Genomic DNA, 17973 nt, shown 5'->3' with positions numbered 1-17973 from the left:
ATGTGTCGAGTAGAGCGTTGTGATGTCGCACACGGTATCGGATTTTGTTAGTTGTTTCATGTTATGATTCTTGATCTTTAAAGGATTCTCCACGGTTCCAAAAGGCTTGGAGCACTGTATCTATAAATATATATATATATACAGCGCGGGATCGATATATAAAAACACAGCGCAATCTAGCACAATCTACTCCAAGTGCAAGCCTTATAGCAACCAAATTGCTTTCCCGTTATTTCCTTTGTTCTTCCCTTTCCTCTCTCTAATTATTTCCCTTTTCCACTCTCTTATTTTTCCCTTTCGCTCACCCCCCTCTCTCCTTCTTCCATATGCTTTTTTCATCTCATTTTTCTCGATTCTCTGCGAGCCACCAATTAGAAATATCTTCTATTTTCTAAAGGCTAATTGTGCCAATATTTTTTCACGATTATAAACTTCCTTTTTGACTTGGTATTTTTTGCACTGATATTCAAAAGCTAAAAATCAGAGCGTTTTGTGAATATTTCAGGAAGTTTCCATCGTCATGATTATTTAAAAAAATCAACAAGCTTGTCTCGATGTGGGAGGTTTGTCTTATGGCTCCTTTTAGGTCATGATTTGCTGATATGCCGTTACTGTAATACTCTGATAGCTTGATAAACTTGATGATTACGGGGAAGCAAGCGCCGGGCTGGGGACTAATGGGGCAATATTTGACATCGTTCGGAGACTCCTTACATGCCTTTTGACACGGCGCTCAGGAAGTAAAGAATTGCGCAGTGAAATAGTGCATGACATGTTTACTACCTAATACACTAAATACTTGTGCACCCTATTATACCAGACGGTTCCATCAACTGCAGGGAAATCAGGCTAGAAAATTTCGAGGGAAAACATGGTCAACTAAATCGTCTAAGCTTCCATTTTGGTTTTTAAAGTTTATAGTGAAGCCTTGAAAAAAAAACGTTGTAAAGACGAATAAAAGAATAAAGATAGGAATAGCTGAATACTAGAAGCCGAAATGGTGAGTTAGTCGTTAATTTCATATTTGATTTATTGTTTGACTTTGGATTGTGTTTTGGCATATCTTGATTTTTTCATGTAAGACGAATTCTCTGAACGGCTTTTACCTTAATTCTTAGTTATGATATTATAATTTATGTTTGTGGTGTGTGTGTGTGTTTGGGGGGTGTGGGGCCAAACCCTGTAAAATTCGTGATAGGGACTTTTTTCCTCTAAGTCGTAAATCCTCTTGCGGATTTATAGATTTATATATACCTGCTTGTCCTTTGAATTACGTATGTAATGGCGTCTAAGTGTTTTTTTCTTATAGTTATCTCTTGCTACCTGGCTTGTCTTCCCGGTGTTCCTCCCACCTGTCACTCACGGATGTAGTGAGTCAATCATGGGGCTGAAATTGACAGGCCACCTCTACAAATCGTTCCATGAAGGCGATCTATTTGAGTGTTTCTACGCATGTCAGAGAGAGCAGCCCTGTCAAAGCTTCAATTACCTTTACACTAGTGCCATTTGTGAGCTGAATAACAGAACAATGGAAGCACGTGAGCAACACGTGATCGGAAATGCTGAATCTGTGTACTTTGGCAACACTGTGCGCAGTACGTAACACATGCTATAAAATTAATGCATTGAAGCCATAAATGATAAAAATGCCAAATTTTCACTTCAGTTCCCATAGGGTCCTCGCTCCAGCTTCCCGCTCTGTCGTGCCGTGAGATCAAAGACTTCGAGCATGCGGTCAGCGGTCGCTACTGGATCTGGGAGTTTGGGAGCCCTGTGGAAGTTTACTGCAACATGACCACTGCAGGTGACGGCTTTACCTATGGGCTCAATTTTTTTACCATTTACCCGAGACATTCAAAATCCGCAGCATTTCTCGCACGGTGGTTTTCAAAAAAGAAATAGAACCACGCAACTACGCGAGGCGCTAAGGTAGACGAAGCGATTGAAAAAGTGGAGTTTGCTCTTGTGTATTGTAAGGGTAGCCTCCCCCGCATGCGTTTTTTATGCAGATCGCAGAATCATTCTCTTCACCATTAGTAGAACTACCAAATCTTTTTTATTTTCTAATAAAATAGCTAGGTATGTTAATCAAGCATTATGTTCAAGAAAAAAATGATTTTTTTTTCCACCCAGTGCAGGCCCGTAGCCAAGGGGGGTTTCGGAAGAACCACCCCACTGGACTGGAAGGTCCGCTCTAATGAAGGAAAATTGAGTACCACTGCGAGCTAGGGCGAGTTATCTAAGATAAGATGGAAATTTTGTTTCAGAGAGGGTCGATTGCCTTAGTAATCCCTGCCTTAACAATGGCACATGCGCCTACCAGGGGGATGATGCCTTCACGTGCGTGTGCGCAGTTGGGTACACCGGGGACATATGTGAACTCGGTAAGTACTGACTGGCAATCATAACGAGGTATAAATAAAACGACCCACACCTGGAATAGACCCTTGGGGGACTACCTCACATATGCTCGTCGTATCCATTAAGTTGTAAATTCGCCCAAGTGTTATTGTTAATGGAGATTTCTTGAAGGATTTGATTTTGGTACCGAAATTTACAATAGGGTAAAGACTTCATTTGAGTTAAGGCTCGCGCCCTGTCCAATTCATGTCGCTACCCCTGTTTAGTTGTAACAGTCACGTTAAATGAATGCGGCGACACGACGAACATTGCGTTACAACCGTTTACGTAGCTACGTAGTCTTTTCACCCCGAAGCCAAACAAATCAATTCCAGGTCATACAGACCCAGAATAGCAGTGTAAACAATTTTGGAATCAATTTGGTTTCAGAAAAGACAGCATTTAGGAGAGCTGTGGTGATTCATTAGAAAATTATTTTCTCATCCAGGCAAAGCCAAACAAGAAAAAATCATCATGAATCCACCTTTGCTTGCAAATATCCATAAGCAAAGCACTCAGTTATGCCCCAAAAGACTTCATGATGTCCTGAGACACTCTCCTAATATGCTCATAGCTGTATTTTTTATGAAAAATACAAGCAAACAGCAACTTGTGCTGGCTTCAGCACAACGACGAGGGATTTAAAGTGGGGACCGGAAAGTACTGTTGGAAAGCTTGGATACCGCTGACTAGGTGCAGCTGTGTTTGACTTTGACGGGCTGTATAAAACTTAGAATAGGGGGGGAGGTATCTGTTTTCAGTCTGTTTTTTTTTGTAAATTCAGCTCAAAAATAGCCAGCAGTCAATGGGTTAAACAACCTCTAGATTTGTTTATGTTTAATAAACTTCATTCGGCTAGAGAGTACGAGGCCTAAATGAATATGAGTTTCTGCTGCTTAATGGGATAATGAGTTCCGCCTTCGGATATCTTATAAGTGAGAGCATTTGTTTTTTTGTGATCTCTCACCTATTTAAGAGAGCAAAAGGTGTATAACTCCTTTCCGGACTACCCGCTAAATCATATTTAAAGATTCATACAAAAAAACTAATTTAGTTCCTTTCTAGCCTTTGCAAATTTTACGGCGTCCCTCAAAGCGATCAATTTGATCTGCGGCGAATTAATCACAGATGCTTTAGTTTGAAAATTAATAATCAAATATTAGATATTATTAATCGGAGAGGCGCCATGAACGTGCAAATGAAATCGCAGTTTGGGGTTTGGTACAAATTCTGAAAAACTGTAGTTGCAAACCACTCCATTCTGCGTATATGTGATCAGTCCAAGTTGATGTTTTACATGACAAGTGGACTACCGAATCGATTTAGGTGGACCCCCACTTTCGTAATGTTGCTTTTTTGTGCTCCCCAATATTTCGAGACCTGTACGGCCCCAACAGTGCTGAAAAACGCAAGACTAGTTCCAGTACCGCGCGGTTAAATCAGCCTTTTTGTTTTGAAATGGCGGCATTCTACCGGCGAACTGTCACATTTTGGCGAATGCTAAGAAAACTAGACCAAACATAAGGCTATAATTTTCTTTATGACTCCCCCATCACACGAATCTGTCATCTTTTGTACAGTATGGTTTTAGTGCTGTACAGTTAGTCAAAATAGCAATTGAAGTCAGCCTTTCGTACCTTTACTCGAACGATTCAACACTACGATTGTGCTTGTTTTCGCCAGAGCACGCGCATGCGCTATTCAGCACTGTCTAAGGCCCTGCAAATCTAGAAAACCCCCACGGACCTCACCGATGGTGTGCAAGCCCAGTAAATTTTGATTGACGATTCCTCTGTATATTTATCCTTCTTTATATTCATCCGTAGCGCCCGAGTGTCAGAACTACACGAACCTTACTGACGCAACACGTCACGTGGACAAACAAGGGGGCGCGGCCTGCGATGACCAAATCCCCAAGAGGTGGTATCGCTTCGTTGGACCGGCTGGTACGCGGTTATCCGAGTCGTCTCTCAATCCTACCACATGTGGGACACGCAGACCAGGCTGGATGAAGGGGACCCATCCGAGCATGCGCGATGGTGACGTCACTAGAACGGTGTGTTTCTCCTGGGCGGGAAACCCGTGTTTTGGTGCGACCGTCGATATTCGAGTACGCAATTGCGGAGAATTTTATGTGTACGAGCTTGTCCCTACTGTGCCGTGTAGTCGCTATTGTGGCGCGGATGCATAATGCGAAAGCTCGAGGTACAGCGACACGGAGCGACACCAGCCTAGCAGCTACCTACACCAAGAAACTGGGACAAGAGTATCATATTCCAAACACAATAACAATGTAGTTCAATTTTTGCCTTATTGGAAAGAGAAACGAATGGAACGGAACAGATCATGCTCGCGGGGTCAGCGTCACCAGCCGGAAGGAACGTGAGGGACCTCACGCAAATATCACTAGGTCTGCGAGCATGCGAACACCGTCGGGATTGCACATCGATGCTGCGACCTTCAGTAGAGAGTAATTTACTGTAGGCTAGCGAAAACAAGGATAGCCAGCGTAGCAAGCGCAAAGGGTAAATGAGCTCAGCGAGCGTGGAACGCCTCCAAGGCGCACGCGATAGAACCTTTTTTCCAACTCTTGCGTTTGCTACGCAGGCTTAAACAACGAAGCCTACATCTGATGCAACCCTTGAATTGGTTTTCTTTAGAATGATCCATTCAAATTGTAACTCAATGTTTAAAAAAAAGTATACGATAAGAAGCTAGGTATTAAAAGAAACGGAGAGCAATGAATATGTCGGGCAGGATACTATATTGTATTTTTTTGCATTTACAACAAGGTAAAATTGCTTGATAAACTACATTAGAGTACATTGTCAAACTAGGATGGAAGTAGACTTTCTTGGACTTGGTCCAGCAGTACACACTTCAAGCTCTTCTTGTGGTCAAAGGAGTAGATCAATCTGATAAGGATTTTTACTAGCTTGGGACTCGTATGTTGTGGGAACAATTTTGCACAAGCTAAATATATCTCTTGTATTTGTTTTGTGTTTGGGGTGACAATGCATGCGCGGATCTCTCATGGAAGAAAGGTGGAATACTTTTAAGTATTAAAAGCTCTGGTTTTACAAGGCTAGCATGCAGGAATCGGTCTGGAAAGAAAAAACAAACAAATATAAGACGGCGTACCAGAATATCATCACATACTTCGGCTGCAAACAAAGCAAGAGAAATGGCAGTTTACTGTTTTCTTGAGGTGGTTCTCAAGAATGTCGAATCAACTCAATAATTCAGTTGTTTACCTGACGAAATCCCCCTTGGCTTCAGTCAGTTTATAGCGCAACAGAAACGTTACAATAACCTCAGCGACCTGGCAAATAGAAAAACAGCCATTACAAGATCATTGTGGGAGATGACAGCATGCAGAGCACAGGGAAGACAACAAGATGACGGGGTAGAAAAGGGAGGGAAGGGTAGGCAAAGTAACCACGGAAGAGGATAAAATGGGCAAAGCAATGAGGGTAGAGCATACAAGCAATGAGGGTAGAGCAGAGTAGGGTAGAGCATACAAGCAATGAGGGTAGAGCATACAACCAATGAGGGTAGAGCATACAAGCAAGGAGGGTAGAGCATACAAGCAAGGAGGGTAGAGCATACAAGCAATGAGGGTAGAGTATACAAGCAATGAGGGTAGAGCATACAAGCAAAGGAGGGTAGAGCATACAAGCAATGAGGGTAGAGTATACAAGCAAGGAGGGTAGAGTATACAAGCAATGAGGGTAGAGCATACAAACAATGAGGGTAGAGTATACAAGCAATGAGGGTAGAGCATACAAGCAATGAGGGTAGAGCATACAAGCAATGAGGGTAGGGCATACATGAGGGTAGAGCATACAAGCAATGAGGGTAGAGTATACAAGCAATGAGGGTAGAGCATACAAGCAAGGAGGGTAGAGCATACAAGCAATGAGGGTAGAGTATACAAGCAAGGAGGGTAGAGTATACAAGCAATGAGGGTAGAGCATACAAACAATGAGGGTAGAGTATACAAGCAATGAGGGTAGAGCATACAAGCAATGAGGGTAGAGCATACAAGCAATGAGGGTAGGGCATACATGAGGGTAGAGCATACAAGCAATGAGGGTAGAGCATACAAGCAATGAGGGTAGAGCATACAAGCAATGAGGGTAGAGTATACAAGCAAGGAGGGTAGAGTATACAAGCAATGAGGGTAGAGCATACAAGCAAGGAGGGTAGAGCATACAAGCAATGAGGGTAGAGCATACAAGCAATAATGGTAGAGTATACAAGCAAGGAGGGTAGAGTATACAAGCAAGGAGGGTAGAGCATACAAGCAATGAGGGTAGAGCATACAAGCAATGAGGGTAGAGCATACAAGCAATGAGGGTAGAGCAGAGTAGGGTAGAGCATACAAGCAATGAGGGTAGAGCATACAAGCAATGAGGGTAGAGTATACAAGCAATGAGGGTAGAGTATACAAGCAATGAGGGTAGAGTATACAAGCAAGGAGGGTAGAGCATACAAGCAATGAGGGTAGAGCATACAAGCAATGAGGGTAGAGTATACAAGCAAGGAGGGTAGAGCATACAAGCAATGAGGGTAGAGCAGAGTAGGGTAGAGCATACAAGCAATGAGGGTAGAGCATACAAGCAATGAGGGTAGAGTATACAAGCAATGAGGGTAGAGCATACAAGCAAGGAGGGTAGAGCATACAAGCAATGAGGGTAGAGTATACAAGCAAGGAGGGTAGAGTATACAAGCAAGGAGGGTAGAGTATACAAGCAATGAGGGTAGAGCATACAAGCAATGAGGGTAGAGCAGAGTAGGGTAGAGCATACAAGCAATGAGGGTAGAGCATACAAGCAATGAGGGTAGAGTATACAAGCAATGAGGGTAGAGCATACAAGCAAGGAGGGTAGAGCATACAAGCAAGGAGGGTAGAGTATACAAGCAATGAGGGTAGAGTATACAAGCAATGAGGGTAGAGCATACAAGCAATGAGGGTAGAGTATACAAGCAATGAGGGTAGAGTATACAAGCAAGGAGGGTAGAGTATACAAGCAAGGAGGGTAGAGTATACAAGCAATGAGGGTAGAGTATACAAGCAATGAGGGTAGAGCAGAGTAGGGTAGAGCATACAAGCAATGAGGGTAGAGCAGAGTAGGGTAGAGCATACAAGCAATGAGGGTAGAGCATACAAGCAATGAGGGTAGAGTATACAAGCAATGAGGGTAGAGCATACAAGCAATGAGGGTAGAGCAGAGTAGGGTAGAGCATACAAGCAATGAGGGTAGAGCAGAGTAGGGTAGAGCATACAAGCAATGAGGGTAGAGCATACAAGCAAGGAGGGTAGAGCATACAAGCAATGAGGGTAGAGTATACAAGCAATGAGGGTAGAGCATACAAGCAATGAGGGTAGAGCATACAAGCAAGGAGGGTAGAGCAGAGTAGGGTAGAGCATACAAGCAATGAGGGTAGAGTATACAAGCAATGAGGGTAGAGCATACAAGCAAGGAGGGTAGAGCATACAAGCAATGAGGGTAGAGTATACAAGCAATGAGGGTAGAGTATACAAGCAAGGAGGGTAGAGTATACAAGCAAGGAGGGTAGAGTATACAAGCAATGAGGGTAGAGTATACAAGCAATGAGGGTAGAGCAGAGTAGGGTAGAGCATACAAGCAATGAGGGTAGAGCAGAGTAGGGTAGAGCATACAAGCAATGAGGGTAGAGCATACAAGCAAGGAGGGTAGAGCATACAAGCAATGAGGGTAGAGCATACAAGCAATGAGGGTAGAGCATACAAGCAATGAGGGTAGAGCATACAAGCAAGGAGGGTAGAGCATACAAGCAAGGAGGGTAGAGTATACAAGCAAGGAGGGTAGAGTATACAAGCAAGGAGGGTAGAGCAGAGTAGGGTAGAGCATACAAGCAATGAGGGTAGAGCATACAAGCAAGGAGGGTAGAGCATACAAGCAAGGAGGGTAGAGTATACAAGCAATGAGGGTAGAGTATACAAGCAATGAGGGTAGAGCAGAGTAGGGTAGAGCATACAAGCAATGAGGGTAGAGCAGAGTAGGGTAGAGCATACAAGCAATGAGGGTAGAGCATACAAGCAAGGAGGGTAGAGCATACAAGCAATGAGGGTAGAGTATACAAGCAATGAGGGTAGAGCATACAAGCAATGAGGGTAGAGCATACAAGCAAGGAGGGTAGAGCAGAGTAGGGTAGAGCATACAAGCAAGGAGGGTAGAGCATACAAGCAAGGAGGGTAGAGTATACAAGCAAGGAGGGTAGAGCATACAAGCAATGAGGGTAGAGCATACAAGCAAGGGGGGTAGAGCATACAAGCAAGGAGGGTAGAGTATACAAGCAAGGAGGGTAGAGTATACAAGCAAGGAGGGTAGAGCAGAGTAGGGTAGAGCATACAAGCAATGAGGGTAGAGCATACAAGCAAGGAGGGTAGAGCATACAAGCAAGGAGGGTAGAGTATACAAGCAAGGAGGGTAGAGTATACAAGCAATGAGGGTAGAGCAGAGTAGGGTAGAGCATACAAGCAAGGAGGGTAGAGTATACAAGCAAGGAGGGTAGAGCATACAAGCAAGGAGGGTAGAGCATACAAGCAAGGAGGGTAGAGTATACAAGCTATGAGGGTAGAGTATACAAGCAAGGAGGGTAGAGTATACAAGCAAGGAGGGTAGAGCATACAAGCAATGAGGGTAGAGCATACAAGCAAGGAGGGTAGAGCATACAAGCAAGGAGGCTAGAGTATACAAGCAAGGAGGGTAGAGTATACAAGCAAGGAGGGTAGAGCAGAGTAGGGTAGAGCATACAAGCAATGAGGGTAGAGCATACAAGCAAGGAGGGTAGAGCATACAAGCAAGGAGGGTAGAGTATACAAGCAATGGGGGTAGAGTATACAAGCAATGAGGGTAGAGCAGAGTAGGGTAGAGCATACAAGCAATGAGGGTAGAGCAGAGTAGGGTAGAGCATACAAGCAATGAGGGTAGAGCATACAAGCAAGGAGGTTAGAGCATACAAGCAATGAGGGTAGAGTATACAAGCAATGAGGGTAGAGCATACAAGCAATGAGGGTAGAGCATACAAGCAAGGAGGGTAGAGCAGAGTAGGGTAGAGCATACAAGCTAGGAGGGTAGAGCATACAAGCAATGAGGGTAGAGTATACAAGCAAGGAGGGTAGAGCAGAGTAGGGTAGAGCATACAAGCAATGAGGGTAGAGCATACAAGCAAGGAGGGTAGAGCATACAAGCAAGGAGGGTAGAGTATACAAGCAATGGGGGTAGAGTATACAAGCAATGAGGGTAGAGCAGAGTAGGGTAGAGCATACAAGCAATGAGGGTAGAGCAGAGTAGGGTAGAGCATACAAGCAATGAGGGTAGAGCATACAAGCAAGGAGGGTAGAGCATACAAGCAATGAGGGTAGAGTATACAAGCAATGAGGGTAGAGCATACAAGCAATGAGGGTAGAGCATACAAGCAAGGAGGGTAGAGCAGAGTAGGGTAGAGCATACAAGCAAGGAGGGTAGAGCATACAAGCAATGAGGGTAGAGCATACAAGCAAGGGGGGTAGAGCATACAAGCAAGGAGGGTAGAGTATACAAGCAAGGAGGGTAGAGTATACAAGCAAGGAGGGTAGAGTATACAAGCAAGGAGGGTAGAGCAGAGTAGGGTAGAGCATACAAGCAATGAGGGTAGAGCATACAAGCAAGGAGGGTAGAGCATACAAGCAAGGAGGGTAGAGTATACAAGCAAGGAGGGTAGAGTATACAAGCAAGGAGGGTAGAGTATACAAGCAAGGAGGGTAGAGCAGAGTAGGGTAGAGCATACAAGCAATGAGGGTAGAGCAGAGTAGGGTAGAGCATACAAGCAATGAGGGTAGAGTATACAAGCAAGGAGGGTAGAGCATACAAGCAATGAGGGTAGAGCAGACTAGGGTAGAGCATACAAGCAATGAGGGTAGAGAATAAAGCAATGAGGGTAGAGCAGAGTAGGCAAAGCATGGCAGAGGATAGGATTTGCAAAGCAACGAGGGTTGGTACCTTATTGGTACTATAATGCACGTCACTTCACTGCGTGGGAGAGGTGTTTTTTTTTTTTTTTTTCAAAAAACCGAATGTGTTTGAACATCTCCATGGTTTGAGCACCATCATAGAGTACATCGAACCACATTCTGCGCTACTCTATCGTTGGTGCCGAGGTTGACATGATTAGGTACCTTGTCAGGAGCATCCTCATGGACACAGTGCCCACACTGAGGCAACAAAATCATCTGGAACTTTCCTGAAGAAAAAAAGATCCAACTGAACAGAGCCAGCGGCACGGGAAGAAAGGTTTTTTTTAGTTGAAATCCAAACGTTTTAACCATGACACCCTTGGTCCCAAAAGCTTAAAAAATGTATCTAATATAATCTCTCACTGACAATTTTAGATGGTGTTTTTGTAATCTTAGGTGACTAACAAAACAGAAGTGTGATGGTTCAAAGGAAAACATAATGAGCTTGGCGTCTCGTGGTAGAAAAAAATAGAAAGCTTGTGCTTGCGATATGGAAAGCTTGTCTTTGCTAAACAGACAGCTTTCAGCTTACTTAATGGTCATTCGCGCTTGCATATGAACTCAAAGCATTTTTTTTTGCATGAACTGTCTTAATTAAGATAAAAGAATTGAATTTTACCTTGCATTTGTCCGATAGTGAGTTCTTTGTCCAAGCGATCAACCCCTGGAGAGACCAATTAAATGTCAAACACTACCTTTTTGTAGATAATAACAACATCAACCATTCAAGTTTTTGAGCACCTGAGATTTCTGCCTTTTAGCTTTATTAGACAACATAGATGCCCAACGGGGTGATACATGAACCGTCAAGGACTCATGCAGGACATACCCCCAAACAAACAAATCGAAAATAAAATATAAAAACTAATTGTGGTTGCAGCAACAGATCCGTGCGATGGACCATGTACAGGGTAAGTCTACGTTGAATACATTGGCAAGTATTATTGAATCAATGTAAACCAAAGCAAAATCACAATGAAACTTAAAGACTCGCGACAAAAATAAAGACTGCGAACTTTGATGTCGCAAAAAATCATATATTTTTCCTCCTTGGGATAAATGTGAAGAGATTAAAGGTTTTATTGAGATCTCCCTAGTGAGGACTTGATAATGGCTTGAGAGAACAAAAACACATTACTGTAAGACTGACTGAAGGCTAAGCTGTGGCGGCCAAGAGACAGCCAGTTGGTTTTGTTTCTTCCTTCGGCTGTGAAAGGTAAAGAGACCTTTGGGAGCCTTTGCAAAGTCTGCTGTTTGAGACCTTTGCAAAGTCTGCTGTTTGAGAGCGTGACTGTCCTATGAGTACAATTACAGTACTTCCACATCAACTTCTTACCAGCTAGTAGTAGGAGTTTGGGAACTTCAACTGAGAGGAATAGCTTTGACATGTTTGTGAACCACCCTAGGTCAAGCAAAAAAAGTTAAAAATGAATAATATGAATTTGTATACCATGGGTAGGTATCAGGGTAGTAACAGTAGTGCTTAGAATCTTTACCTTTCCAATACTGCTCTGTTCCTGATAAATCAATTCTCCATTTCCAGCATTCAGCCTTCTAAAAGCACAAAAAAAAACTTGATTGAATAAAATTCCATTACTGGAATCTATAAGCTAGCATTAAAGAGAATGGATGGGCTCATCCCCTTTTATGAAAGGCAGTACATCTCTCCTACAAGACCCCCATCCCCAGATGAAGATCTCATCGATACCAAAGTTGGTGTATGGTTTGAAAGTTTCTATATCAGAAATCATGAGGTAATTAGCCAGAACTAAAATATATATATTTTTTTTATCTTCATCCATCAATCATTTTGCATATGTAGCCATGTGTTGGAACACTTTCCTGTTGCATCATAGTATTAAGTGCTACACCATACTAAAACCAGGAAAGCATAGTAGCAGGGCTTTATGAACATTCTACCTTATTCTGTACTGGCAGGTTATCTTGTGCTGTTTGTTGATGTGTGTCTTTGGATGTGGTCGCTCTGTCTTCTTCCCCATCTTCATCCTCTTGTTCAGTGATTGCATCTATTATACCATGAGGTGGCGTAGGATGCCTCTCGGGTTCTGGCGGCACTGTACTGCTATCATTACACCTATTCAAATATGATAGCGATTACCTACTCTTAGTGACAGCACACAAGATCTTCAACATCCCCTTTAAACTGTGAGAGACATGTTAGTAGGTTAGTAGGAATCTCAGTTTTTTGTTTCCAAAATACTTGAAACACAGAAAAACAAGTACAGCCAACTAGCAACACCAAATCCAAATCCCAGAAAAACCCAGAAAAGTCCCAGATCCAGGATTTCACAGCCGAAGAAAATAACAGAGCTCACCTGACCAGTTGGCCAGCCATTGACACTCTTGCTGACTGCACATTATGGATTTGACCACTTCGGACACTGCAAAAGTTGTTGGATTATTTCGCAATTGTCTTGAATTAAAATGAATACAAAAAGCAAAGTAATAACAATAAGCACCAAGCTCCGTCCCCAAGCACACACCTCCACTCAATACCATGTTCCAATGACTTGAAAGCTTCTGGTCTGCTTTTCAAAAAGTTCTGCATGGAAGAAAGTGCATCCAGTGCTGTGCCTTAAAACACAATGCAAAACAATTAATGGCAACGTAGATCGGACATATCATGACACTCACAGGAACAAGTGGGTCTATGGTATGAGTGAGATTCACCCAAGGTAAGAAATCAAGCTTCTATGTTACAGCACAACATTAACAGTATTCACAGCCTTCAAGCAGGTTCACTGAAATGATTGAATATTGGAATGAAATACTTGTAGGATCATTGCACCATGGTGTGTGACTAATAATGAGAGAGAACACCGAGGTTCTCACTCTTTACAGAAAACAAAACAAAGTAAACGCCAAAGGAAGATGCAGTCTGATCATACATTGCATCTGTATCATCCAATACAATACCACCCATAATGTTTGAGGTCTGAGTAATTCTTGTCTTATAACACCTTATTATTAGGGAGAGAATCATTAGTTATCATGGAAACTAAAGCATAGTGTGAGGACACGAGTTGACTACCTAATAATATTTTGGGAGTAATTCATTAGCCATTTTTTTACCTTCTACAACATCAATAAGTGTGAGTCCTATAAGAGATGGAAGAAGTTGCTTGACCCCAACGTGAACAGCAATAGCACCACCCATGCTGCAAACAGAGGACATCACTTACAAAAAAACACAGGCTAAACCCTCTTTATAGTATACAGGAGAACACATTACAAGAGCACAGACAAGCTTTGGATTACATCCAGGTCGGTGTGGCAGGTTTTGAGCAGGGTGGTGATGACTTCCCTTGGTGAATCATGTACTCTAGGCAGTTTCCTCTCAGCTGTAACAGTAGTGACAATATACAGACCCGTAGTCTATATAGGATTTTGTCTGAGCCTTCCACTGCTACAGGTATAACACAACCTACATACCTGTGGCCAATGAGAAGAATTGGGGGAGGGGAATCACCATATATGGAAGTAACCAGATCACCAACATCACTGTAAAACACAAGACATAAGTACCCAGTTAATTGTACAGTTCATAAAACAATCAACTTGAAATTTGGAATCTGCATTACTCTCTTATTACTCACGCAACAAAAAAAAAAATAAAATATTCTGTTTGGTGAAAAACTGTTAAAAATGGCTGTGACATGAACAGAACAAAAGTTTAGTACAGTAGATAAAGGTAAAGCACTATCAGCAAACAAAAAATGTTTCACTGAATAAAACATACTCTGCCAATCTATCAGCAGAAAGATCTTTGTCATCACTTGTTTTTGTGTCACCTGAGGAAATAAAAGTAAAAGAACTTCAAAAATGAAAGCAAAAGTTTAAAAGATTAAACTTTTCAGGGGTGGGCAAAGCGGGCACTGATATCTGGCTTTGAAATAACAAAAAAATACAAAAAAAATATACTGAAGAACATTGAATCCAGCCTCCCCTTTCTTAAAAGCCTTGCTTTGCCCCCCCCCCCCCTCTTTTTGGAGCTCCTAGATCCACCCCTGCTTTTGAACCCATGGCTCCTCTAGTTGAGATATATCATGGATAGTTTCAGGGGCGGGTCCAATGAGGGGCGGGGCTGTTGTTATTCTGTGGATTTCCTTATACTGTGTTCAGTATATGTATTATATCACTGAGAATAGGGAGGGAGGGGAGGGATATAAGAAGGAAGAAGAGGGGAAGAAAAAGATCTTCCAGTGACTAATCTACTATTGATAATGACAACTTGCTGCAATGCACTCTTGACTATGGATCTCCTCTTACCATGACCTCTGATATCAAATGCCAGCACTTGGCACTGACAGAGTTTAGTCACAGCTTCCTAGAAGATAAGGAAAGGACATAAAAGATAAAATTGAGCATTCATTCTGTTAATGAAGCCAGCATTTCAATAAGTGTACTGACAGAGCCTGAAATGCAGCCACAAGTACATAATATATGCCGCTGAGGGGTTTTCAATATTGTTTGTTTATATACCTTATTAACACTTAATTTTCGCGACGCTGAGATGGCGATATTTCGCGACACTTTATTTTTGCGATTTTCCTTTTTTTTTTAAAAACCAGATCACTTTATTTTCGCAATTTCACAATTTTGGGATAATAAAATCAAGCAAAACAAGTGGAATTAAAATGTGTTGTATGAAACAATTTGTAACAAAAAGATGAATGGGCTAAATTTAGTTTTTCATAAAAATCTATAATAAAAGTCCAACTAAACCACCATACTATATGTACATTACATGACTAAATAGACAATGTGTTTTCATAAAGCTTATTCAACAGCCAATATTCCCCCAAAGGCTTCTTATGGGATTACTTAATTTTCGTGCATCCTAATTTTTTCGCGACACTTAATTTTCATGCACTTTATTTTTGTGAATCTTTTAAAATTGCAAAATTCATAAAATTAAAATGATACGAAAATTAAGTGTAATAAGGTTAGTAGACTTTTAGTGAATACCATGCATTGATCGGTGAACTTACAGTGACTACCATACATTTACTGGTAAGCTTACAGTGAATACAATGTGTTGATTAGTGAGCTTACAGTGACCACCATGTGTTGATTGGTGAACTTACAGTGACTACCATACATTTATTGTTGAACTTACAGTGAATACAGCCCAAGAGAGGGCAGAATGTCCTCCGCCATGTAACAACAGCAGAAGGGGTCCCTCGTTTCCAGAGAAATATACCCTAAACAACTAATTACTCACTGTTAAGGTTTATATACACACTCTATCAGTAAATCATTTATTTCACAATCCTCTTTGGAGTAAAGGCCACTACGCACGTAGATTTCCGCAAGCTGCAGTGAAGAAAACAAAAAAGTGGGAATTGACTGTAAAACCATGTACAAAATAAAACTGTCTTGTGACTACAGGTACCCCAAGCTCACTGTGTGTATGAATAAAATAAAGTGGTTCATGTTACATTGTGTGTGTCATGATTTACAGTAAACATATGGGATTGAAAAAGCTGTTAAACTCTAAAAAAATATTCTGACCTGACAGTGGAGTCTTAGTTTCAAGCCATTTGGGCTGGTTTTTCAAGAGTTACACTGTTATGTTTCCCCTTGTACATAAAAGAGAGAAAGATAGCATACTTTCGCCCCTCGGCTGCTGTAAAAACTGAAGTAATTCACTTCTAGCTTGCTTGGAATTCAATATTTTGGCAAAATTCCTTTGCTACATTTTAGTCTTGATCTTCATAAATGCCATCCAGACCAATCTCACTTCCATATTTAAATTCTATCCGCTCCGAAATCACACATTCGCTACTCATCGGCATCAGATTATGCTTCTGACCGTCTCACGATATGGCCTTCAACGGTCGCGACAAACTAACTCTCGTACCCTTCCTGCTTTGCGCTTAGCTGTGAGGGTACGGGAGTTTGTTTGTCACAGTATTTAGTGCTTAGCAGGGGAGAGTTCGAGTAAATATTTGTCACTAGTGAGGATATGTTTACTGTAAACCATGACACACAAAATGAACCAGGGACTCCCTGACGTGGCATGAACCACTATAATTTTTTCATACACACAGTGAGCTTGAGGTACCTGTGTTGTAAGTTTCCCTGAGATCCCCTTTGTTGTCGATCGACCAGGCACTACAAGGTATCAAAATCTGTGTATTGCTCATCGAATTTCGATATTTTACACACAAATAACAAAAACAAGTCAATAGCAATACACTGTACCCTCTAAATTGAAAAACCGCGGCTTGCTAGAGTCAGTCTTCACAACAAAATGTGTACCGATGCAGGATCATGTTCTGTGTTTGTGAGAGATGTCTGCGTAGTCGGGATAGACCTCGATTTTGTGATGGATTTCTTTAGAACAAACTTACCTTTACTGATCTTGCGAAGATGAGGTTTTTCCAGTAAAAAATAGATGATAAACCTACATATTCCCTATATTCATTTGTGATTGCTCATGGAAGCGGGTCTCATGGGATAGGCCCGAAACAAACATTTAAAACAGTTGTAGCCAATCAGAGCGTGCCATTCGCCTTTAATATATTCAGTTGCGATTCCATCTCCTCGCACTTCCCTGATGTAATGTGAACCACTATAATTTATTTATACACACAATGAGCTTGGGGTACCTGTGTTGTGATGTGATGTATGAAACCTGCACCAAAAAAGATATACATACTGTAAGAGCTCCAAAGATCATATTAAACTTACTTTGTTTTCTTTCTTGAAGATGTATGGAACATTTTCTAATGACAAAGTCTGAAAGGATACATCTTTATCTTTTACACCAACATCTTTTCTTTTTTCAAAATAATGATCCCATGCTACTGGTGTATAGTCTCTCCTCTGCCGTCTTGCATGCCAGCCTCCCCCTCTGAATCAAGACAAACTAAGGTTATATTCAAGACATCAGATTCAGAAAAAAAGTTTTTTCGCTGGCGTTTAGAGTTGGGCCTTCATCGGAGCAAAGCGACTTGAGTTAAAAAAAGTCAAGCCATAGCCATTCCATGGAGACATATTTTGTACTTGAAATGAAGAAAAAAAATGAAACAGCATATCATACCTGTAAATAAATATTTGAAGTCATCATTAAAACTAGTATTACCTACCCTCGCCCTGGAAGCCTCGAAGGAAGAGGAGGAATTCCTAACGACTTCTTCATCGCATTTCTCTGTAGATCCGACATGTTTTTCAAAGGAATGTTGACTGGCCAATGTTCGCTGGCGCTATTGAGGGATCACTGGTTTCCTGTGGTCACAGGGAGCCAAATGGTTTTGAAAATGCTTTATTGCTAAATCTATGCTAGGCAGCGATGTAGTTTGAACGAATAGTATAAACATTTTCACCAGCAGCTCTTTCTTATGAACCGCTGCCTTATGTCAACGTATCATGGAGCCCGATGAAAAAAAAAATAAAAAAATTCGACACCTACCGATCCGTAAAAGGTTTTGCCTCAATTCGTTTTCGCAACACAAGATAGAAGGAAATAACAATCGATAATAAGAAAGTCAAGAATTGGCAAA

At 41.7% G+C, this 17973-nt stretch overlaps 2 protein-coding genes across 2 annotated transcripts; one reads left to right on the top strand and one right to left on the bottom strand.

The window, feature by feature from the left end:
- Positions 1 to 611: 611 nt before the first annotated feature.
- Positions 612 to 5395, top strand: LOC5513569 (neurogenic locus notch homolog protein 1). The gene is made up of 5 exons (XM_001633807.3): positions 612 to 1000; positions 1310 to 1595; positions 1667 to 1804; positions 2268 to 2384; positions 4227 to 5395. The coding sequence occupies exons 1-5, from the start codon at positions 998 to 1000 to the stop codon at positions 4589 to 4591; spliced, it is 909 nt and encodes a 302-aa protein (XP_001633857.1). The 5' UTR covers positions 612 to 997; the 3' UTR covers positions 4592 to 5395.
- On the bottom strand, positions 5146 to 17689 carry LOC5513605 (protein phosphatase methylesterase 1). The gene is made up of 16 exons (XM_001633756.3): positions 17560 to 17689; positions 17222 to 17324; positions 15585 to 15677; positions 14735 to 14792; positions 14205 to 14256; positions 13898 to 13966; positions 13538 to 13623; positions 12949 to 13039; positions 12781 to 12846; positions 12365 to 12539; positions 11941 to 11998; positions 11781 to 11846; positions 11064 to 11108; positions 10607 to 10671; positions 5655 to 5722; positions 5146 to 5504 (listed from the first exon to the last, which is right to left on the bottom strand). Exons 1-16 carry the CDS (start codon positions 17634 to 17636, stop codon positions 5486 to 5488), a joined length of 1191 nt encoding a protein of 396 aa, XP_001633806.1. The 5' UTR covers positions 17637 to 17689; the 3' UTR covers positions 5146 to 5485.
- Between the last annotated feature and the right edge of the window lie 284 nt (positions 17690 to 17973).

Source organism: Nematostella vectensis, chromosome 10 (genome assembly GCF_932526225.1).
Source record: "Nematostella vectensis chromosome 10, jaNemVect1.1, whole genome shotgun sequence".
Classification (NCBI taxonomy): Eukaryota; Metazoa; Cnidaria; class Anthozoa; order Actiniaria; family Edwardsiidae; genus Nematostella; species Nematostella vectensis.
This window is presented reverse-complemented; position numbering and strand designations above follow the sequence as displayed.